This window comes from Hippopotamus amphibius, chromosome 1 (assembly GCF_030028045.1).
Source record: "Hippopotamus amphibius kiboko isolate mHipAmp2 chromosome 1, mHipAmp2.hap2, whole genome shotgun sequence".
Lineage (NCBI taxonomy): Eukaryota > Metazoa > Chordata > Mammalia > Artiodactyla > Hippopotamidae > Hippopotamus > Hippopotamus amphibius.
This window is the reverse complement of record NC_080186.1, coordinates 607619-630341: the sequence shown is the minus strand read 5'-3', so window position 1 is coordinate 630341 and position 22723 is coordinate 607619. Positions and strand designations below refer to the sequence as shown.

General features: G+C 56.6%; 1 protein-coding gene across 5 annotated transcripts in view; it reads left to right on the top strand.

Moving 5' to 3' along the window:
* The window catches only part of LOC130861292 (cyclin-dependent kinase 11B), a 40836-nt gene extending 18578 nt beyond the window's left edge, over positions 1 to 22258 (top strand). For 2 of the 5 annotated variants that reach the window (XM_057750062.1, XM_057750070.1), the window contains one exon: positions 1073 to 4196. In XM_057750062.1, the coding sequence (XP_057606045.1) occupies positions 1073 to 1310 (238 nt within the window). In that variant the 3' untranslated portion in view covers positions 1311 to 4196. Of the gene's footprint in view, positions 1 to 1072; positions 4197 to 8268; positions 8393 to 9185; positions 9302 to 10289; positions 10418 to 11182; positions 11322 to 16917; positions 17055 to 17320; positions 17444 to 17539; positions 17636 to 17718; positions 17878 to 18104; positions 18171 to 18748; positions 18925 to 19680; positions 19772 to 20299; positions 20422 to 20543; positions 20650 to 20804; positions 20927 to 21041; positions 21150 to 21222; positions 21340 to 21424; positions 21574 to 21653; positions 21844 to 21939 lie in introns of those variants that run through there. The other 3 variants (XM_057750054.1, XM_057750046.1, XM_057750036.1) reach the window with 3 other exon arrangements.
* The last annotated feature ends 465 nt before the right edge of the window (positions 22259 to 22723 follow it).

Below are 22723 nucleotides of genomic sequence, written 5' to 3'. Positions count from 1 at the left end.
TGCCGGCTCCCCGCTGGGAACGTGGTGCTGGGCTCGGGTCTCGCCAGCTGCTTCTCTGTAACTGGGAGGACGTGGCGAAAGCATGATTTCACACCAGAGGCTTTTCACAACAGATAGAAAGGGATGAGCCGAGGTCGCCAGCAGGGCGTGTCGGCCGCCTGCCCACCGCATTCTCGTGGACGTCAACGGGCCGTGGTCCTTTAACCTCAGAACCGTCACCAGAGCGGAATTGTCCCCAGAAGTGACAGCAGCAGGAGTGTCGTGCTGCTCACGGGTCTCACGGACCCGCACGCGGCCGCAGCCTCCCCCGGAAGGGAGGTGCCCGCAGGGACGTCGCGGACAGTGTGATTGCTGAGGTCTCCTGAAGCTCACGGGGCCGCGGTCTGTCACACAGTCCTGTTTCCGTTTAGGGCTAGGAATTATTTCCAAATGTCCGTGAAACTTTGTTTTTCAGTGATTGTTAGTGGAGGCTCAAAAAAGACAGAAAACCAGTTCTCATTTCATTTTTAAAGTTCTTTTCTGGCCTCTGCTCGGGATGCAGGATCTTAGTTCCCTGACCAGGGATGGAACCCGTGCCCCGCTGCAGTGGAAGTGCAGAGTCCTAACCATGGAACCGCCAGGAAAGTCCCCAAACCAGTTCTTTTTAAAGAAAATAGGTTCAAGCAGTAAGGTACAAAAATTAAGTTTAAGTTGTCCATAATCGCAGCCCAGGAGACGAGCCCTGGAGTTGGGCTCACGAGGTCCCAGCAGTGACAGCAGCACTGCCACTTCCCAGGTGGTCTCCCTAGTGGCTGGTCCGCAGGGGCCTAGGGGGACCTTTCTCGCTCTGGGAGCACAGGCTGCAGCATTTAGGGGTGAAATATCCTGACATCTGTAATTTACTTAGAAATACTTCCTCAAAAACAGGAGGAGGCAAAATGCTGAGTGTGAAGATGAGACTCCGCTGTCTGTTAGACGGGTCCCTCCTCTGACCTTTCTCCTAGTAGGAAGGGCCCCACCCACACGGAGGCGGGGTCAGCGGAGGCCCCGCCCCGGCCCCGCCCCCGTCGACCCCCGCTGTGCTCTCCCGCAGCGTCGCCAGCACCGCCAAGCACGCCCTGTCCATCTGGCTCAGCGTCATCGTCTTTGGCAACAGAGTCACCAGCCTGTCGGCCGTGGGCACCGTGCTGGTGATGGCCGGCGTCCTGCTCTACAACAAGGCCAAGCAGCAGCAGCGGGAGGCCATGCAGAGCCTGGCGGCGGCCTCCAGCCAGTCCCCGGACGGCGGCTCCGAGCCGCTGCCCCCCCAGGACCCCCGGCCACGCCACTGAGCCCCGGAGCCTCGGGGGCACCGCGCACCTCCCCCCTCTCTGCTCACGGGGGACCCCCTTCACTTCTCCCCCTCCCTGGACGGCAGGTGGGGGGGTTGGCAGCCTTTCCCGCTCTTTTCTGGGGCTTTCAGTCAGAACTGGCGGGGACTCGAATTGGGGTCCCAGATGTCAGCCTCCTGGAGGGCAGACCACAGCTGCCACCGAGCCTTCGCCGAGCCACGTGACAGTCTGCTCCAGGTGGCCACTGCGCACTCCCTGCAGCCAGCCCAGGCCCCAGTTCCCCTGTGGGTGATGACCACTCAGGACAGCTGTGTCCAAGGGCCAGCAGGCACCCTCCCCGCTTGGAGCTGGAGTAGAGCACTGGCGTCCCCGCACCAGCCATCCGCGGCCGCCAGGGGAGTCTGTCCGCTGGGCTCAGACAGGCCAAGGCCCCCACTGCCCGGGCACGGAGGCCACAGCAGCAGGGCAGCGAGTGGAGAGGGGACAGATGGGGTGCAGAAACCGGGGTCCCGGCTCCTGAGGATGGGGTGTCCGGCCCTTGCCTCCTGCTCTTCCACCTGAAGTGGAGCTGCCCACGTCAGCACCGCTTAGGGAAAGTCACTCACAGAAGGAAGGCGACCCCACCTCTTTTCACGTCTGTGCTGCACCAAGCCCCCTGCCTCCCCGGAGTCCTGTCCCTCACCTACAGCTGGGGTGTCCCAGAGACCCAGACGGTTTCTGGCCTGAGGTTGCAGGCAGACCCCCCTCAGTGTTTGACTTGGGCGGGGGGCGGATACTGTCCCTGATGCTCGCCTGGGCGAGAAGCAGGCTATTCTGGGGGGGCACCTGTCCCCCGCTTAGCTGGTCAGGGGCTTCTCCTTGTCTCATCGACAATGGTTTTAGGATCTTCCCTCGTGAAGGATGACAGGATGATTGTGGAGTGTTTACAGCTTTCGTTATGCTGTGTTTAAAATGACAGTATAGGTTTTTAAACGGAAACACAGGCACAGGTGGCTTCTGGAATGCATCGTGTATGCCAGGTAAACCACAGACCCATGGCCTGGCCTGGCCCTCCTCCGCTGGAGAAGACAGACAGACAGCCAGGTGTTTGAGGCCTACAGGGGGTTGAGGCTCCACCTCTCACTTTACTCCTCGCCTCACATCCTGTTGGGATTTCTGATCAGGACGCCGCCCCTCTCCCTCCTACCAGGCTCGAGCCCTCGGGCTTGTCAGGTGCAGCCCTACTCCAGACCGTGGGCTGGCCATCTGGCCGTCTCCAGCCGCCCTGCAGGACAGAGCCACCCGCAGGACAAATCGTTCCCCGAGTCTCAGGGAACAGTCCCTGCTGTTCGGGGCCTGGGCTCCCTCATTGCTTCTCTGGGTTTCCAGTTGGCTTCTCAACTGGAAAATATAAAATAGCCCGTCCTAGAGATCAAATCTCTTGGAAACAAAGAGCAATAACTACATCTCATTAAATTCCGCTGACTTTAAAAAGTTTGTCATGATGATGGATTAAAAGGAGGCCTTTTAAAATACAAACCACCTTTTTATGAAACAGACCTCCTGCTCCGGAGGATGGCGGGTCACATGAACCTTCAGTGCAGGGCTGGCTCCCGTGACTTTCCCAGGCTTTTTCCCTTTTCCTCTTTCTCTGCTTCTCCCCAAAACAAAACTAAAGAGGATTCTTTAGTGGTGGCTGGGGTGGCAGGTTGGCGCATTGCTCTGTGAGGACCAGAGGGAAAGCGCCGTTTCCTTGGGGCTGCTGCCTCTGCCCTTAGACTGTGGCCACCGCGCCCGCGACTGCTGGTGAGACGTTTACAGAAGGAGAGCGTCTGTGGTCACCCACAGCCGGCTGTGTCACCTGCGTGTGATTGGGTGCCACTGCTTCCCGTGGATGCGCCCCTCCCTCCTCTCTCAGCCTGTTTTGATTTTCTAGATTTGGGGACCAGAAAGATTTTCCTAAATTATTAGTAAATGAGGCAGTTTCAAGCAGAGCTGCTTTTGAGACTCCTCATCCTGGGTGGGAGACCACAGAACACGTGCTACGGCCGCATTCCATGTGTGGCTCCCCCCCTGAGTCCACGTGTTGGGCGTTTCCGGGACAGCCCTGCGCCCAGAGTCAAAACCCGCAGCCTGGCAATGGCACTTGTTTGATAGCCCTACAGATATGTTTTTTAATAACTTTGTTTAGTAGTTTTCTAGTGTGTTCTTTTCACGGAACTGTCGCAGATGTGCTTGTGTAAACGTTGACACTGGGTGTCGTGTGTTGCCTTGGGTCCCGCCCTCCTGTGCCCGTGGTCGTTGTCCGTGCCTTTGTAAACAGACACTTGAACCAGGCTTCCGAATCTTACATAGATACTTAGAGATGTAGAGATCTCTGGCTTTCCAGGAAATTTCCACTACTGAGTGGCGTAAAAGGCTTTTTTAATAAGAATTCTGATAGTCGTTTCCTGCATATCAGCTTTAAAATCATCTGCCTTGGAAAGCTGAGAAAACTCTTGCACAATCCAAAATGTGTCTTTAATTTGAATCAAACAGTAAAAAAGTGCTGCACAAAGAGTATCTGCCACGGAGCCGTGCTTGTCGCCGACACTTGGCCTCCCGTGTGGCACTGACTGTCCCAGGGATGGTCATTTGTAGGTGGGCCTGTGGGGACCACAGAAGTGCAACAGGTCTTTTTACATCTCTCCAGGGGATATGCTTCCTGAGGCCTTGAAAGTATTTTCACCGTTTTCCTGGGTTAGAAAAATTAAACAAGGATGTCGTTACAGGTAGAAAACCCCTTCTCTCTTTTAGCCTTTGACCAATGTTGTACTAAGTGCTCTGTTCTTTTCCAAAACACGTAGATACCCTGGTTGGGACTCTTCATTTTCTTAGTTATAAATAAAAACGTCCCAGCTCCTCTGAGGAGTCTGCCTAGTTCTTTATCCTGGCTGAGGAGCTGCGAGCAGAGCTGAGGTGGTGGTGACGGTCGCTTGGCCCACTCACCCTGCGGCTCAGGGTGTAAAACCTTCCAGTTTGCTGTGTCTATAGTATTTGCGCTGGTTCTGCGTTTGGTAGCCATTGGATGCACACCTAGGTGTCCAGACGGAGCTGGGAACTGTTCTAATTGGCAAAGTCCTTTGTTTTCAGTTTTCACTTGAGAACGGCATTCAACGGACGTGCTATTTCTAGACGGCAGATGTGTGAGATGAGTGTGAACCCACCCAGTGGGTGTTGGGGGCACGGCGTCGCAGAGGGCCACAGCACGGGTGACCCTCCCACAGTGAAAAACTTGAAAATTATATCCATAATTGTATCAGAACCAAATTCTATTTGCTTTATACCAAACTGTGGAGAACTAAGAGTACATCGTACAAAATGTCCATAGTGTTTTGTATTGCACCTATTTCAGTATTTATGTGATTACATCAATTCTTTCTAGAAAATGGTGGTGAAATGAGCGAGTCACTGCTAATCCTGCTGCGGTAATACATGTGCTGTACAATTAATCCTGTGGACGTGCGGTTATTTTTGTCTAACTTAAGCCACCGTGGTAGCAGCCATCTAGGACTCTTGTTCTGCAAAAAGTAAAACAAGTGTTCATTGTGTCCCTTGTTTTCTTCCTCGCCTGACTCTCAGCAAACACGGGTGGGGTCTTACTGCCTTCGCCGTTGTCAGCGTGAAGGGAGTAGAAAAGTGAAACTCAGGAAGCAAAGCAAGAGCTCGGACCCAGCACCTAAGCCACGTTCCCGCCCAGGCCGGCGGCCGCGGGTGTGTGTTCGCCGCTCGCCTCCCGAGCGCCGCGACGCCGGGCGACCGCGTGCCTGTGCGGCGGAGGCCTGCCGGTCCCTCGCGCCCTGCGGGGGGAGGACGCCGGCCCGGAGCCCCGGCAGCTTCGGGGCCGAGCCTCGGGATTGGGTCTTTAAACCCTTCGCGGGCCAGGCGAGCCCGAGGGCGCTGACGTCCCTCCCCCGCCTCTGCGCAGCGGGAACCCCGTGGTGACGGCTCGTCGCGCCCGGGCCTGGCGGGGGGCGGGGACGGAGGGCGCGGGCGCGCGAGCCGCCCGGGGCCAGACTCCCGCCGGCCCCGCGCTCCCGGGAGGGGCTCGCCCGTCACGGCGCCCTGGGGATCGTCATCAGCCCGCGCCGAGGCCGGGAGGGACGCGCGGCGCCGCCCCGAGTGTCGTCATCAGCGCGCGCCGAGGCCGGGAGGGACGCGCGGGGCCGCCCCGGGTGTCGTCATCAGCGCGCGCCGGCGCAGGAAGTGACGACGCTCCTGGCGCGCGCCGGGCGCTGTTGCTCCTCAGGCTCCGGGACCGGTGGCGGCGGCGGCGGCGGCGGCGGCGGCGCAGGGGTGAGTGGCGGCGGGGCGGGGGCGCGGCGCGGCCGGCTCACCCGAGCTCTCCGATGCCGGCGGGCCCCGGGAGCCTGGGCCGGGCCGGGCGGAGCTCGGGGTCGTGGAGGCGGCGGGGGACCCCGCGGGCGCTCCCCGAGCCAGGCCCCGCCCGGCCGGACCCCGGGAACCTGGCGTGCGAGCGCGCCCGCGGGGTCCCCACGCCCAGGCCTCCCCGCCCCCGCGCCGCGCGCGCGGTCTCGCTCGGCCCGCGGGGCCGCCGTCGTGCGGGCGGTTTCCCCGCCGTTTGCGGAGAGGTAAACTGAGGCGCAGGAGCTCGCCCTAGGCTGGGCGGGAATGACGGAGGAGAGGTTGGAATCCAGGCAGCCATTTCCCGGAGCCGCTCACCCTTTCTCTTTTTCTTTTTTCTTAATCTTTTTCCTCCTAGTTTTTCACCTGTTTTAATCGACGTGTGACCGGTTTGCAGGGCGGTGGCAGCCTCTGCTGCGCAGCAGGGCGGCGCGGTTATCCACGTACCTCCCTTTTGTCCACGCTCTTTCCTCTTACTCCTTGTCGCAGGAAGCCGTGCACAGGCCCCTGTGCGCTGCAGGAGGGTCTTGTTCACCCGTCTTGTGTGTGACAGTGTGCACCTGCCGTCCCCAAACGCTCGTCCTTCCTTCCCCACTCGCCACCACGAGTCTCTTCTCTACGTCTGTGAGTCTGTTTCTGTTTCGTCAGTAAGTTCTGTGGTGTCTTTGTTTATTTATGTTTTGGCCACATGTGGCTTGTGGGATCTTAGTTCCCTGACCAGGGATGAACCCAGGAGTGCCCCTCCCTCCCCCCCCCCCCACCAAAACCAGGCAGTGAGTCCTAACCATTGGGCGGCCAAGGAATTCCCATTTGTGTCATATTTTAGATTCCACATATTGGTGATATCGTTGATGTCTTCTCTTTCTTTGTCTGATTTGTTTCAGTTAGTGTGATGATCTCCAGGCCCATCCATGTTGCTGTAAACGACATTATTTCATTCTATTTTTATGGCTGAGTAACATTTCATTGTATGTACGCACCACATCTTCTTTATCCATTCACTTGTCGATGGACATTTAGGTTGCTTCCGTGTCTTGTGTATTGTAAATAGTGCTGCTGTGAACACGGGGGTGGTGTGTGTATCTTTTTTAATTATAATTTTGCCTGGATATATGCCCGGGAGTGGGATTGCTGGATCATATGGCAATTCTGTTTTTAGTTTTTTGAGGAAGCTCCACACTTTTCTCCATAGTGGCTGTGCCAACTTAGATTCCCACCAACAGTGTAGGAAGTTTCCCATTTCTCCACACCCTCGCCAGCATTTGTTATTTGTAGAACTTTTAATGATGGCCGTTCTGACCAGTGTAAGGTAGTACCTCGTTGTAGGCTTTTTTTTAAAATTAATTAATTAATTAATTTTTTTAAATTGGCTGCACTGGGTCTTTGTTGCTGTGTGCAGGTTTTCTCCAGTTGCAGAGAGCGGGGGCTACTCTTCATTGCAGTGTGGGCTAATCATTGCCGTGGCTTCTCGTTGCAGAGCATGGGCTCTAGGTGCATGGGCTTCAGTAGTTATGGCACACAGGCTCTAGAGCGCCGGCTCAATAGTTGTAGTGCACGGGCTTCGCTGCTCCATGGCCTGTGCGATCTTCCCGGATCAGGGATTGAACCCATGTCCCCTGCACTGGCAGGCAGATTCTTAACCGCCATGCCACCAGGGAAGCCCCTCGTTGTAGTTTTGTCGTTGTAGTTTTGATTTGCATTTCTCTAGTAATTAGTGATGTTCAGCATCTTTACATGTGCCTATTGGCCATTTGTACTTCTTTGGAGAAATGTCTTTTTAGATCTTTTGTCCATTTTTCGATTGGGTTGTTTGTTTTTTTGTTGTTGAGTTGTGTGAGCTGTTTGTATATTTTGGAAATTAAGCCTTTGTCAGTCACATCGTTTGCAAATATGTTCTCCCATTCCATAGGTTGTCTTTTTGTTTTGTTTATAGTTTGCTGTGCAAAAGTTTGTAAATTTGATTAGGTCCCGTTTGTTTACTTTTGCTTTTATTTCTGGTGCCTTGGGAGACTGACCTAAGAAAACATTGGTACCATTTATGCCAGAGAATGCTTTGTCTGTGATCTCTTCTAGGAGTTTTATGGTGTCATGTCTTATGTTTAAGTCTTTAAGCCATTTTGGCTTAAAATATACATATACTTACTTATACTTATTTACTTATTTAGGTTGTGCCAGGTCTTAGTTGTGGCACACAGGATCTTAAGTTGCAGCATGCGTGTGGGATCTAGTTCCCCGGCCAGGGATCGAGCCTGGGCCCTCTGCATTGAGAAGTCCCTTGAGTTTATTTTTGTGTATGATGTGAGGGTGTGTTCTGACTGTGTCAGTTTCCATGTGGCTGTCGACTTTCCCAGCACCGCTTGCTGGAGAGACTTTTTTTCTCATTGTGTATCCTGGCCTCCTGTGTTGAAGGTTAATGGGCTGCAGGTGCGTGGGTTTATTTCTGGCAGAGCCCACCCCTCATAGGGCAGGTTTGTGCTGAAGCGCTCAGAGGTGGCAGAAGCATGCCGAAGCGGCGCAGCAGCAAACCTCAGCTGGTTGTGTCCTGATGCAGTTTGAATTCTTGGTCTTTTTGCAGTGTTTTAACTCCAATGGGTGATGAAAAGGACTCTTGGAAAGTGAAAACTTTAGATGAAATTCTTCAGGAAAAGAAACGACGGAAGGAACAAGAGGAGAAAGCAGAGATAAAACGCTTAAAAAATGTAAGCATGTTTCTAAGTAAGTGTTTTTGTTAAAGGAGATTTAATTTCTTTGCCCTCATTTTTCCATTAGAACAGCGTGTCTTCGGTGAAGTTCTTTTGTACTTCCAAATGTCACAGGTGAGCCTAAAATCAATTCTAAAAATTAACAAAAACATTCAGATACTCAGTTTACATTGAAGGCTGATTAGTAACATACTACAGCTGCATATAGATGAGCACAGCTACATGGAAAATAAGGTGTCTTGAACCTAACATCATTAGTGCAGTTGGACTCGTTTTTCTCATTTCATCGTTACATTCATGACACCATTTCCAAATATTTCTAGTATAGTAGGAAGTTCCCTTGAAATCAACATTAATGTTTCACAGCTTTCTTAGTTTGCCAAATAACACAGGAACACTCTAGTGACTTGATAAGGAAGAAACACCTCTTCTGTGAGATCAGCAGCAGACCTCCCTGACCTATCTCTGAGTCCTGGATGAGGTTTTGTAAAGTCCTTGGTGTATCAGACATGCTTTAGGCTCAGCTCTGGCTGCTGTGACAACGCACGTGCTCGGCACAGGGTCTTATGGCCCTTGTCACACGTGCTGGTTCTCCGTTTCTCAGGTTCTGGCTCACAGAGAGTTACGCAAAATTCTAATGTCAAGGGAGTCGAATGAAAGTGTTTTATATTTTGTCCCATTGGTCCACTCAAAGTGTTTATGAAAGTTTGTTTTGAGATATTGGCAGGGTTTGACTATTATTAAAAATAGGCTTATCTGTAAGGAAAATTTCTTTCTCTTTGCTTCTTAGTCTGATGACCGGGATTCTAAGCGGGATTCCCTTGAGGAGGGGGAGCTGAGGGACCACCGCATGGAGATAACGATAAGGAACTCGCCGTACAGAAGAGAGGACTCCATGGAAGACAGGTGAGAAGGGTGTGGCCCTGGAGGAGCCCACAGGCTGCCGGCGGGCTCACCTGGAGACAGACTGGGCCCCATGACAGGGCTGTGGGCTGGCTGGCCCCTCTCAGTGTTACTTTAAAAGTCTGAGGTCATGACCGGAGGTTTAGCTCTCGATTGAAATGCTTCTGGTGTGGTGTCAGCCCTCAGCTCTGCCCTCTTCGGAGGAGCCTGAGTGCGGCCTCTTCCTTGTGGCCATCCTGCAGCAAAGTCAGCACCACTCGCACAGGCTATGTAAGCAGTTGTGCTGTATGTTTGTGATGATTTATATAATTTCTGACTATAATCGTCTACAAAGAAACCAAAGTAGCTGCTGAAAGATACCTGATGCAGGCCTTGGAACAGAAACGGTCGTACCGAGGTCTGTGTATTCTGATGTTTCTTTCCGTGCCTTGGTTTCTCCTCCCTTGTTTTCTTCTCACATCCATCATCAAACAGTTAAAAACAACATAACCAGAAATGAAGGCAAAAAGGCACAGGGTGTGAATTCTCCCAAGATTTTGGCTGTATAATCAATTTAAAATGTTGTTAAATGACCTTTTGAGATCATTAACTTTGATTAAAATTGTGGGATCTTTTTTAGCAGCTTTATCGCGATGGAAGAGATAGACTGCACAGATTTAAGGCGTGCGGCTTGTTAGGCTGTTACATTCCTGTAAACTGTCCCCACGATGGAGGTGATGAGCTCGGCCGTCCCGGCCTAAAAGCTCCGCACAGGCATCCGGTTGTCCCCGTTTTGTGACTCCCCGCTTAGACTTTCCATCTGAATCTGTGTTTAATACACAGGTTGGGCTTTCGCTTCATGATGAGTGTGATCTTTTGGCTGATGGTGGAGATTCCCCTTTCTGTTCTGAACCCTTCATTTCTCACAGTTGGAGACACTCCGTGACGCCCTGGAGATGCTCCCCACGTGACGCCCTCGGGCGTGCGGTAATGCTGTGGTGTCTTATTTCAGAGGAGAGGAAGATGATTCTTTGGCTATCAAACCGCCCCAGCAGATGTCTCGGAAAGAAAAAGCTCATCACAGGAAAGACGAAAAGAGAAAAGAGAAACGTAGGCATCGTAGCCATTCAGCAGAAGGGGGTACAGAGCATTTGTTTTCTTTTGTGCTATGTTCAGATGCAGTCTCTTTCCTGTCGCATGATCTGCTGCCTTCTCCAGGGCACAGCTGAGAGAGAGAGAGTACAATTTTAGCTGAAAACATACTGTAGATCATTCTGAATACATACTGCGTTTTCCTCCTGGTGTGTTTCCCCTCATCGCATTGCTCCGGGGTCGTTTGTCTACCTATAAAGTTAATTCAACAGGGGAAAACACCCTCTTCCATGTAAATTGCTTTAACTAAGAGACAGATGCCTGATAAAATCCAAATAATGGGTTTGGTCTCGTACCAGTATGAAGAGCTCCTTAGGAGTGTTGGGAAAAGTGGGCCTGGCACTGATACAGATCTCATGGTTAAACTCAGTTTGCTAACCTGGTTTGTGATGTGATGGAGGAACTAAAAGGAGCTGTGCTTTGTCCTGTGTTCTTTACAAATAGTGATTTTCTTTAAATCATGAAACTCATACAGTCTAATCACAGTTTATTTAATACAGAAAATTAAAAAGAAAAGATGGCGATCCCAGGTCTGTTCAGTGACAGTCATGTTGTTTTTGTTTGTTTCTTAACTGGAGGCTTACGGCATAGAGTTCTATGTTTTCACCCCGCATCCCTCGTTTTTTAAAAACAAAGTCATGATTGTTTCTCCAACTCAGTGATTACGTATTGTTTCCTTTCTTCGCTGGGTGTTTTCAAGTGGCGTCCCTGGAGGTAAAGTTTCTTTGCGTGACACGTCCTGTTTCCCACTAGGGAAGCACGCCAGGGTGAAGGAGAAGGAGCGGGAGCACGAGCGTCGGAAGCGCCACCGGGAGGAGCAGGACAAGGCCCGGCGGGAGTGGGAGCGGCAGAAGAGGAGGGAGCTGGCGCGGGAGCACTCCCGGCGGGAGAGGTGAGGCCTGCGGGGAGGCTGAGGCCGAGGGCCACGTGCAGGGGTGCTGGGGGCAGTCGTGTGGATGAGCGTGGCACACGCAGACAGGAACCTGGCAGGAGGCGGTTCCGGACCCCGAGTCCCAGTGCAGCCCCCACCCAGAGACTTGTCCCGAAGACGGGGAGGGTTCACTGAATCTTGAAGACAGGTGGGTGTGAACGGATTGAGAGGAGTCGGCAAGGGCAGCGTTTCCTCCAGGCGCTCGGGCTGGGCCAGGCAAGCGGGGTCCCGACGGTCGGCAGGGACCATACGGCAGCGTGTGAGATGGGCCTGCGGGGAGGGATGCTGCCGGGGGGAGCTGGGGGTCCAGGAGGAATTGAGAGGTGAAGAGTGAAGGTTCCGGCCAGACGTACAGCCGTGGGGGGAAGAGTAGGGAGGAGTGGCGGGTGACAGGAGGGAGGGGGAGGGGGGCTGCCCCATCCCGGGTGGAGCCGTCCTGGCGGCCGCCAGTCCCCATGTGTAAATCCTGAGGCAGAGTCGGTGCGGGGAGGCCGGGGTGTGGCGATTCTCCGCTGGCACTCTCGGCAGCTGTGTGCTGAGCGCCTGCCCTGCGCCTGCTCTCTTCTAGAGGCTTCTCTGTGAGGACCAACACGATGTGTTGCTCAGGGTTCTGTGGGGTCACAGCAGAAATAGACTCTGGTTCTTCCAAACAAACAAACAAAAAAAAGGAAAAGTAACAAAGGAAGTCCCAAAGACGTTGAAATGGCTGGGGAGCTAGGACACCAGACTTGGGCTTTCGCCTCCAGGTGCCTCTCTGTGGGCTCAGAGTCCCAGGAGAGAGTGTCTGTTTGCCCAGATCTGTTCTCCGTGGCCCAGGTATGAATCCTAGGGCCCCTTGTGTATCTTGTGGTCATTTCCAGAGAGCTTGGGAGCTGGGCTGCTCCACGAAAGGAAGGTAGCAGGATGGAAAGTGCCGACATTCCCAGCAGCTGGGGCCCACAGAGGGCGTGTACAGCAGGTGTGAGGAGGGCCTTCGTTCTCAGGACTCAGGGTCTGGGGCCACTGTGAGGCCAGCAGAGCCATCAGTGTCCCGGCTGCTGGCCCGTGACACAGCCACGTGTGCTGAGCCCTGTGCTGTCCAGTGTGGTCTGGTCACACAGCTGTGCAGACACAGTGGTGACCCCAAGGAAGCCAAGCTTGAAAATAAAGAGGACCGCATAGGAAGATGAAGCAGTGGCCACATCGTACAAGGGAGACGTGTTCACAGAGTCACAGAGTTAGCCCAGCAGGTCACTAAACGGCAACAACTGGGAGGAAAAACTCGTATTTTTCCTTGCAGGGTTGCTGCAAGATGTTATCTAGAATGCCTGGTTTTCAACAAAAAGTTTTGAGACATACAAAGAAATAAGAAGGTTTGATGCTGTTTTAAGGAAGAATAACATTAGTAGAAACAGTGTTTCCAGATTTGGCGAAGAGTTGGAAGCAAGAAACTTGAAGATGGAGCAGCAGACATGATGCTTTCTGAAGACAGAGGAAACGACTGAAGAAAAAGGAACAGGGCCTCCTGACCTGGGGGGCAGCACCCCCTGTACCAGCACCATGTGGTGGCGGGCCTGGGCGGGAAGGGGAAGGCAGGAAGGTGGTTTCTAAATAATGGCTGAAAACTTCCCAAATTTGACGAAGAACATGTATCTACACATCTGAGAAGCTCCGTGAGCCCCAAGTAGGATGAGTACAAAGTCACAGTCACACTGCGGAAGTCAGTGAGAAATTCGTGAAAGGCACCAACGAGGGGGCTGGGGGCGGGCACAGGCAGGAACCCAGCCCCAGGATTCTGTAACCAGCGCAGCCGGTCTCAGAGGTGAGGGGCAGGTACCTCCCCAGGTGACCAGAGGCTGGGGGTTCTCTGTCGGCACAGTGGGCTTTACAGGAAATATGAGAGCACAGCCTTCAGGCTGAGTGGAGATGACACCAGGAGAAACAGCAAGCGCTGGACGTGGTTGGAGAGCAGGTCAGCACCAGAGCGCCTGTGAACATGCTTTTCCTCACGTCTTGTCTGAATTGCTACAGAGCACACAGGATTGTGTACAACGAGAACGGTTACAACACTGTGGTCGTGTAGCCCGTAGCGTGTATGGACTGCACGAAGGAGCAGCCTGTGTGTGTTCCGGGACTTAATCTCACAGGACGCACGCTGCAATCTCCAGAGCAACTGCTAGGAAAATAACTTCTAAAAAGTAATTAACAGAGGAACCTCAGCAGTGTGCTAAACATCATGATTTAACATCCGGAGGCCGTTCGGGTCTACTAACAGTTTTTTTTTTTTTTTTTTTGGCACATGGGCTTAGTTGCTCTGTGGCATGTGGGATCTTCCTGGAGCTGGGATCGAACCCGTGACCTCTGCATTGTCAGGCGGATTCTTAACCGCTGTGCCACCTAGGAAGCCCTTTTTTTTTTTTTTAATATTTATTTTATTTTATTGTTGGCTGTGTTGGGTCTTAGTTGCAGCACGCAGGCTCTTCACTGTGGCCTGTGGGATCCTCCGCTGTAGCATGTGGGCGGCGTGTGGCCTTCTCTCTAGTTGTGGCGCTTGTGCTCAGTAGTTGCGGCATGTGCGATCTTAGTTCCCCAACCAGGGATCGAACCCACATCCCCTGCATTGGAAGGCAGATTCTTAACCAGTGGACCACCAGGGAAGTCCCTAAAAATCCTTATTTAAACCCAAGACAAGGAGTTCTCTGGTGGTCCAGGGATTAGGACCCCAGGCTTCCACTGCAAGGGGCCCAGGTTCAATCCCTGGTTAGGGGACTAAGATCCTGTGAGCCTTGCAGTGTGGCCAGAAAAAACAGAGAAACAGAGAAACCACAAAACAGAAGACAAAACAAGGTGGGGGTGGGGGGAGTAACTGCAGCCACGTCCACAGTTACATTCTTGGTGTAGTCTCTGCACCAGACAAGGAAGACCTTGTCAGACAGAAAAGCAAGAGCCAGCTCTGGGATGTGTGTCAGAGGAGCATCTGGGAGACAAAAGTAGGTTCAAAGTATGAGGCTGGGAAAAGATGGTCCGAGGAGACAGCAACTGGAAGGGGCCCGAGTGGCCACACTGATGGCAGACCAAGTAGGTACTAAGACAGATGCTGAAAGTAGAGGACCTCACGACGAGAAAGGCAGAGCGGGAGGATGTGGCCGTGGTAAGTGTCTCCGCACCCAAACTGACACAACTGAAAGGAGAAGGTTTGTTGACTCTGGTTGGAAATGTCAGTGCCCCACACCAGCTGTCAGTAGAACAACGGGAGAAAATCCACGAGGATATAGAAGACTTGGAAGATGCTACCAGCCAAGTAAGGGTCACCCACGGGGACGCCACACTGCAGCTGCAGCCGCAGGACACCCCAAGACCTGGGATGCGTTTCAACAGAGACCATATGCCAGGCTGTGTAACGCGTCTCAAATGTAAAAGAATTGAGGCCTGGGCTTCCCTGGTTAAGAATCTGCCTGCCAGTGCAGGGCACATGGGTTCAAACCCTGGTCAGGAATATCCCACATGCTGTGGAGCAACGGAGCCTGTGTGCCACAAATACTGAGCCTGTGCTCTGAAGCCTGCGAGCCACAGCTGCTGAGCTGGCACGCCCAGAGCCCATGAGCCACAACAAGAGAAACCACCGCACTGAGAAGCCCGCGCACCGCAACTGGGTAGCCCCTGCTCGCTGCAACTAGAGAGAGCCTGCGTGCAGCAACGAAGACCCAGTGCAGCCAATCAATCAATAAGGCCAAACAAAAGTAAGCCCTCTTACCAGAGAATTCAGTTAGAAGTCAGCAACAGAAAGAAAGCTGGGGAAATCCTCAGATGTTGGGAATCCAACAGCCCATTTCTGAAAAACCCACAGCCTGACGAAGAAATTAGAAGGAAAAATAGAAAATATTTTGAACTTTTTTTTTTTTTTTTTTGGTCAGGGCACAAAACTTGCAGGATCTTAGCTCCCCAATCAGAGATTGAACCCGGGCCCCGGCAGTGAAAGCTCAGGGTCCTAACCACCGGACCACCTGGGAAGTCTCTGAAAATACTTTTTTTTTTTAAATTTATTTATTTACTGGCTGCATTGGGTCTTTGTTGCTGTGCATGAGCTTTCTCTAGTTGTGGCAGGTGGGGGCTACTCTTCACTGTGTTGTGCGGGCTCCTGATTGCGGTGGCTTCACTCATTGAGGAGTACGGGCCCCAGGTGTGCAGGCTCAGTAGTTGTGGCACACGGGCTTAGCTGCTCCACAGCATGTGGGGTCTTCCTGGACCAGGGATTGAACCCGTGTCCCCTGCGTTGGCAGGCGGATTCTCAACCACTGCACCACCAGGGAAGTCCCCTGAAAATATTTTGAGCTAAATGAGGACAAAGACAGTGTATCAAAACCTAGGGATGTGGCTGCAGCTCTGCTTAGAGTGAAGCGTCTCGGCTTGTAAACAGCTAAACCAGAGAGCAGGGAAGGAGGTTGCCAAATCAATAACCTAACTTGTACCCAAGGAGACCAGGAAAAAAGCAAACTCAGCCCAAAGCAAGCAGCAGACGTGTCCGCAAGTGCCGAGCAGGACAAAGTGCCGGTGGGGGGTGTGGCCACAGGCCGCGTGCTCAGCGGACGTTGGGAGTGTCCTGAAACCGGCTTGTGCTGGTGGCGCGATTCCAGAGGTGTGTGGGAGACTGAGTTCACTAGTTGAATTTATATGCAAGTTACACCTCTGTTCTTTTGTTTGCCACACCACGCGGCACACGGGATCTTCGTTCTCCCACCAGGAATCGAACCCGTGCCCCCTGTAGTGGAAGCGCAGAGTCCTAACCACTGGACCGCCGGGGAGGCCCCCCTCGTTTTTATCTCGGGATGGTTTGGACTCACTGGCATTCATAAAAGCGTGCGTGGAGCCCCAGTAGCCTTGGTCCGGCCCCTTGGGTGGCGAGGTCTGTGCGGGCAGCACCGAGGCCCCGGTTGTGCTCTGTTTTTTGCCTGTGCTCCTTTCTGTGTGTAAAATGCTGCCTTTTTTGTTTAATGTGTTTGCTTTTCAAGTTGTATTTGGACTAAGTCTGTAGGGACGTGAGAATTACCTCTGACTGATGAGCCTTCCCTCTGGCCTCCTCACAGTGCCGCCGACCCCGTGTGCTGTGGTCACTAATATTTCCTGACCCCGGCAGGACAGCTGTCCTGCCTCCGCGCGGCTGGCCTCTGTCCTCGGGAGCATCGGGGAGGAGGACAGGGTGCCTGGTGCGGGGGTGTGGCTCCCCTCCCCCCGTCCTCAGATGGGCTCTCCCACCCCTTGGAGGCCCCTGCAGGCTGGTCTCCTGCTGGAGGTGGATCTCCGTTGTGCTTGCGCGGGTAGGCCTGCCCGGCAGAAGGTTCTGGGGCCAGTGGGGTTTCGGCCCCAGCCAGTCGTTACCTCCTTGTACCAGCGCTTCCTTCCGTGTGTCTTTAGGAACAGGGTTCCCGGGACGCGTGTGTGTGCGCGTTCTGCTTTGAAAAAGCCCTTTGTGGGGTGAGCCACCCAGAGGGGTGGTTTATAAATGCGAGCAGAAAGCACTGGGAGACAAAGACGAGAACTTACGTTTTGGGCGAAAATCTTTGGTGCGTGCCTGTTGCAGGGACCGCCTGGAGCAGTTAGAGAGGAAGCGAGAGCGGGAACGCAAGATGCGCGAGCAGCAGAAGGAGCAGAGGGAGCAGAAGGAGCGGGAGCGGCGGGCCGAGGAGCGGCGCAAGGAGCGCGAGGCGCGGCGCGAGGGTGCGGGGGCCGGCGGCCCTGCTGCTCGGGGGCTCTGGGCTGTCGGGCCCTGACGGGCGTGTCTGGCGTCCCGTCCCATCCCGTCGTGTCCCCCCCCCCCCCCCGCCTTTTAACCAGCAGAGAGCAGTCTAGAAAGCCCACACGGCCTCTGCAGTCACGCCCCAGGCTCTGGCCAGGTGCTGCGGGCAGGTGTGTGCTGGGGGGTGGGGGGGTGCTGTGGGAACGGGGGCTGCGGGCACCAGCCCCTGCTCTCCTCTCGGGCGCAGTGTCTGCACATCACCGGACGATGAGAGAGGACTACAGTGACAAGGTGAAAGCCAGCCACTGGAGTCGGAGCCCACTCCGGCCGCCTCGAGAGAGGTTTGAGCTGGGGGACAGCCGAAAGCCAGGTGAGGCCGCACAGTGCCCGGCGGGCCAGCGTCTGAGCACAGAAACTGGCTGCTAAACATTTCCCCATATTCACCTTTGATGGTTTGTTTCGTAAGTAAAAGAAGAGAAAGTGGAGGAGAGAGACCTGCTCTCCGACCTGCAGGACGTCAGTGACAGCGAGAGGAAGACCAGCTCCGCGGAGTCCTCGTCAGGTGACCGCTCGCCCGGCCCGGCCCGGCCCGAGTCCGTGGCCACAGGGGCCCCGAGCTCACTGCCGGCTGCTTTCCTCCTAAAGCGGAATCGGGGTCAGGTTCGGAGGAGGAGGAAGAGGAGGAGGAGGAGGAAGAGGGGAGCAGCAGTGAGGAGTCGGAGGAGGAGGAGGAGGAAGAGGAGGAGGAGGAGGAGGAGGAGGAGACCGGGAGCAACTCCGAGGACGCGTCCGGACAGTCGGCCGGTGAGTGCGTGGGCCTGCAGTTTAATTTGATAAAAGCTTAGAAGCTCTTAGAAGAAAAGTAATTTGAAATCTCAGTAGAAATATATCCAGATTGAATACGCCTTGCTGTCTGGGAGTCGCACGAGATCCCGGAGTTGATGACGTAAGGTGGGCCTTGCTCCCTGCTGGCTAAAGCGGACCGCGTTTCCGCTCATGAAGGTCTGAGCCGACACCTGTTTCACTTGCAGAAGAAGTGAGTGAGGAAGAAATGAGTGAAGATGAGGAGCGAGAGAATGAAAACCACGTCTTGGTCGGTAAGAAGCCCCCGGGTGGCGTTTTGGCTCTTCCTCCTCTGCCCCAACCCGGGTGCTTGACGCGTGTGAGAGCCGTGAGCTGGGTGGCCACCTAGGCAGTAACCTTCTCCAAGGCACGTCGTGTCCCAGGAGCCTCAGGGAGCACCTGCTGGTGCACCCCGGGGCCGAGCTGGTTCCCCAAACGCCCCACGCTGGGCAGCTTGTGCCCGTGGGGGCCAGCGCCCGTTGGGTCAGCGCTCACCGAGCGTCACCCTGAGGGTGCTGGGCTGGGTCCCCAGGGAGGCTGGCAGCCGCCAGCCAGGCTTCTCCACAGGCAGCCAGGCTGAGCCCTCGGGCCGGTGGATGCAAGTTCTGGGCCTCCTTAGAGCTGGAGACCTGTCAATGGTTCACAGTGGGCCCAGCCTGGTGGGTGGCCCCAAGACACAGCGCCCTCTGTCCAGGGCGGTGGGACACGCAACCCGTGTGTGGCCCCCCAGGGGCTCTTGTGGCTTCTTCGTGTGCTCACTGTCCCTCCAGAACAGGCAGGGGTGGCCACACTTGCTTGTGCCTGGTTCCATAATTGGGTTTAACTTTTGAAGTTCCAGAGTCACGATTTGACCGCGATTCTGGAGACAGTGAAGAGGGGGAAGAGGATGTGGGCGAGGGCACCCCCCAGAGCAGCGCCCTTACGGAGGGGGACTTCGTGCCCGACTCCCCAGCCCTGTCGCCCATCGAACTCAAACAGGAGCTGCCCAAGTACCTGCCTGCCCTGCAGGTCAGGCGCCCACCCTGCCGCAGGCCTGGCTGCTGCTCATGGACAGGGCCAGTGGCTGAGAGAAGCCAGGTTCCCGCTGTGGGTGTCTGTCACTGGCAGGGGCCGGCCGCTGGCTCCCACGTGTCCCCGGTCATGGTCTGGCCCCTTGTCCAGCAGCCTTGGTGGGAGTTCAGTTCCTGCAACCGCAGCCAGGACACCTGCCAGGAGCCCCGCCTTAGGGGGCAGGCAGCCTGGCAGGCGGTCAGCTCTGCAGTCACCTCTGCCTCGGCCTGGGTTAAGTGGGCAGCGGCCCCCTTCACCCGGTCGCTGTGCAGGGGTCAGAGGGTAGTTGTGCGAGTCAGCCTCCTTTTCTGTTGGGAAAAGTCAGTAACAACAGTGCCGCAGGGAGGGGATTGGGGAGGGCAGGTCCCGAGAGGGTGAGTGGCCTCAGGTGCTCTGGGTGCCCCAAGGCCAGTGGCCCAGCCCCGAGCACCGCCCCAGCTCCTGGGGGGCTTGCTGTGCCAGCTGGGGGTGTGGCGCAGAGGGTCACTCCTGTCTCTACATCATCTTAGGATGCGGTGGCTGGAGGGGGGAGGGTGCCCAGGGCTGGCTTTTGGATAAAGGGCCAGTGCTCGCTGAAGCGAGCAGACGCCGGAGAGGAGAGTTGCTCCTGGGCTCCTGCCGACGCGCCCTCCGGGTCCTCCTGAGATATCCAGGCAGGGCTTCGCTCTGGGGTGGACCCTGCTGCTGCGCCCTTACACCAGGGCTTCCTCCCAGGGCTGTCGGAGCGTGGAGGAGTTCCAGTGCCTGAACAGGATCGAAGAAGGCACTTACGGGGTGGTGTACAGAGCAAAGGACAAGAAAACAGGTGGGGCAGGTTCCAGGGTGGCCCCCCAAAGGGAAGGGGCGGTGTGGGACGTGGACTGGGCGGCCCAGAGTGCCAGCCAGCACTGCAGGCCCCCAGCTGTGTACGGGGCCCTGGCACCTTCAGCGTCGAGGTCACTGGGCACAGCTCCCTACGATCCCGGGTATCACCCCTCCCCTGGGGCTGGGCCTCGGCCCTGGCTTACCTGGCTGGTGCACGCCTGAGCAGCTGGCCCCTTGGTGCCACCGGAGGCCAGAGGTCGGCCTGACCACGTGGCTCTGTGCTGCTCACTTGCAGCCTCGGGCCACTCGGCCCCACGGGGGAGCGCAGAGTCCACCAGGCCAGGCCTGGGAGCCGCTGGGGCTTGGCCTAGAGTGAGGGCACCTGAGCAGGTGTGCACCCACGGGGCCTCAGAGCACCTTCGAGGCTGGTTGGCCGTGTGCCATGATCACGGGAGCAGTCATGACAGGAAGAAGCTGTGCTTGGAGGAATGTCTTCTCAGCATTGCTCTTCAAATCGCCTTCTTTACAGATGAAATCGTGGCTCTGAAGCGGCTGAAGATGGAGAAGGAGAAGGAGGGCTTCCCGATCACGTCGCTGAGGGAGATCAACACCATCCTCAAGGCGCAGCACCCCAACATCGTCACGGTCAGGGTGAGGCCCCGCCCCCGCGCCGCCCGCTGGAGGCCGGCGCACTCGGGAGCCCTGCCGTCACTCAGCGTCCGGGCCCCGGGGTTTCAGGTCTCCCAGGCCACGGACCTGCAGCCGTTTCCTAGGAGATCGTCGTGGGCAGCAACATGGACAAGATCTACATCGTGATGAACTACGTGGAGCACGACCTCAAGAGCCTCATGGAAACCATGAAGCAGCCTTTCCTGCCAGGTGGGCCCGAGGGGCGTCCCACGCCCGGTCGCGGGGAGCGGCGCTGCCGGGGGACTGGGGGTGCACGTGCGCTGGGAGGGGGATGGGGGAAGCGGGGGGCCTGGGGCTCCGAGGCGGCGGGGGGCCCGGGACCAGCCGCGCTGCCCGCCGCGCAGGGGAGGTGAAGACGCTCATGATCCAGCTGCTGCGGGGCGTGAAGCACCTGCACGACAACTGGATCCTGCACCGCGACCTCAAGACGTCTAACCTGCTGCTGAGCCACGCGGGCGTCCTCAAGGTGAGACCCACACCCCCGGGCGTCCTCAGGGTGACACCCCCGCCCCCACCCCCATGGCGTCCTCGGGGCGGCGCCCTGCCCGGCGCCCTCCACAGCGCGCCCTCCGTCCTCGCAGGTGGGGGACTTCGGGCTGGCGCGGGAGTACGGCTCCCCTCTGAAGGCCTACACCCCGGTGGTCGTGACGCTGTGGTACCGCGCCCCCGAGCTGCTGCTCGGCGCCAAGGTGAGTGGGGGTGTGCGGGAGCCCGCCCTGGGCGCACCGACCCGCCAGCCCCTGAGCGCCCCCTGACCCCCAGGAGTACTCCACGGCCGTGGACATGTGGTCGGTGGGCTGCATCTTTGGGGAACTGCTGACCCAGAAGCCGCTGTTCCCGGGGAAGTCGGAGATCGACCAGATCAACAAGGTGTTCAAGGTGGGTGCCCGCGGGGAGTGGGGGGGCGCCGGGCCGGGCGACCCTCCCCGCAGGGCTGGGCTGCCCGAGACGCCCCCTCTTTCAGGACCTGGGGACCCCCAGTGAGAAAATCTGGCCCGGCTACAACGACCTCCCTGCCGTGAAGAAGATGACCTTCACCGAGTACCCCTACAACAACCTCCGCAAGCGCTTCGGGGCTCTGCTCTCAGACCAGGGTTTCGACCTCATGAACAAGTGCGGGTCCCCCCCACCCCCGCCGCGCGCCCCGCCCCCAGCCCGCCCCCGCGGTGGCGCCACGGGCCTGGTTTCCGCAGGTTTCTGACCTACTTTCCTGGGCGGAGGGTCAACGCAGAGGACGGCCTCAAGCACGAGTACTTCCGCGAGACCCCCCTCCCCATCGACCCCTCCATGTTCCCCACGTGGCCCGCCAAGAGCGAGCAGCAGAGGGTGAAGCGCGGCACCAGCCCGCGGCCCCCGGAGGGAGGCCTGGGCTACAGCCAGCTGGTGAGGGGCGAGGCCGGGGGCGGGGTTCGTCTGCCGGGGGCGGGGCTGGCGGGGGCGGCCCGGCCGGGGACCCACGGCGCCGCGCTGTGCCCACAGGGCGACGACGACCTGAAGGAGACGGGCTTCCACCTCACCACCACGAACCAGGGGGCCTCGGCCGCGGGCCCGGGCTTCAGCCTCAAGTTCTGAGGCTCAGAGCCGACCCCAGACCCACCCTGGGGAGCACGACCGCCGCGGCCCGACTGGGACCCCGGCTGACACCGGAGGGGGCATCTGGGTCCAGATCCTGGCCCCGCGCCCAGGGCTGCCGTGGACGCGACCTCACGTCTAGGACTGCTGGCCCTGTGGGGTTTTCCACGTTTTCTTTTTATCTTGGCTTGTAAATTTGTAGAATTAAATCACATTTTCCTTGTTGTGGGAGGAAAGACTGTATTTTCTCAGACGTGTCGGACTCGCCCTGGGAGGAGAGGGCGGGCGCCCGTCCAGCCCACACTCAGCCTCGGTGACCAGCGGGGCACACGGGCCGGACCCCGGCCGTGCCTGCAGACAGCGCTGGGGCGGGGGGGTGTACTTTCCAGTCTTCAGGCTGCAGCTCCCGCCCCTCCCTGCCCTCACCCAGGGCCCCGAGCCGGCGAGCGAGCACTCGGCCACTGTGGGGTTTTGTACAAGGTTGTTACGGGTTTGAAGATGAAGTGAAATATTCTTGGAGGAAAAGTCTGGTATTTCCTTCCTTAAGCGGCGGGCCCTGTGCTGGGTCCTGGCTAGGGCCTCCTAGGAGGGCAGCCCCGGCCCCCACGCTCCAGGCGGAAGGAGGAAGGGCAGCCTCTCGCCCCACGTGGGCCCGGCTCTGCCCGGCGCTCGCGTCTTCAGGTCCTGGTCT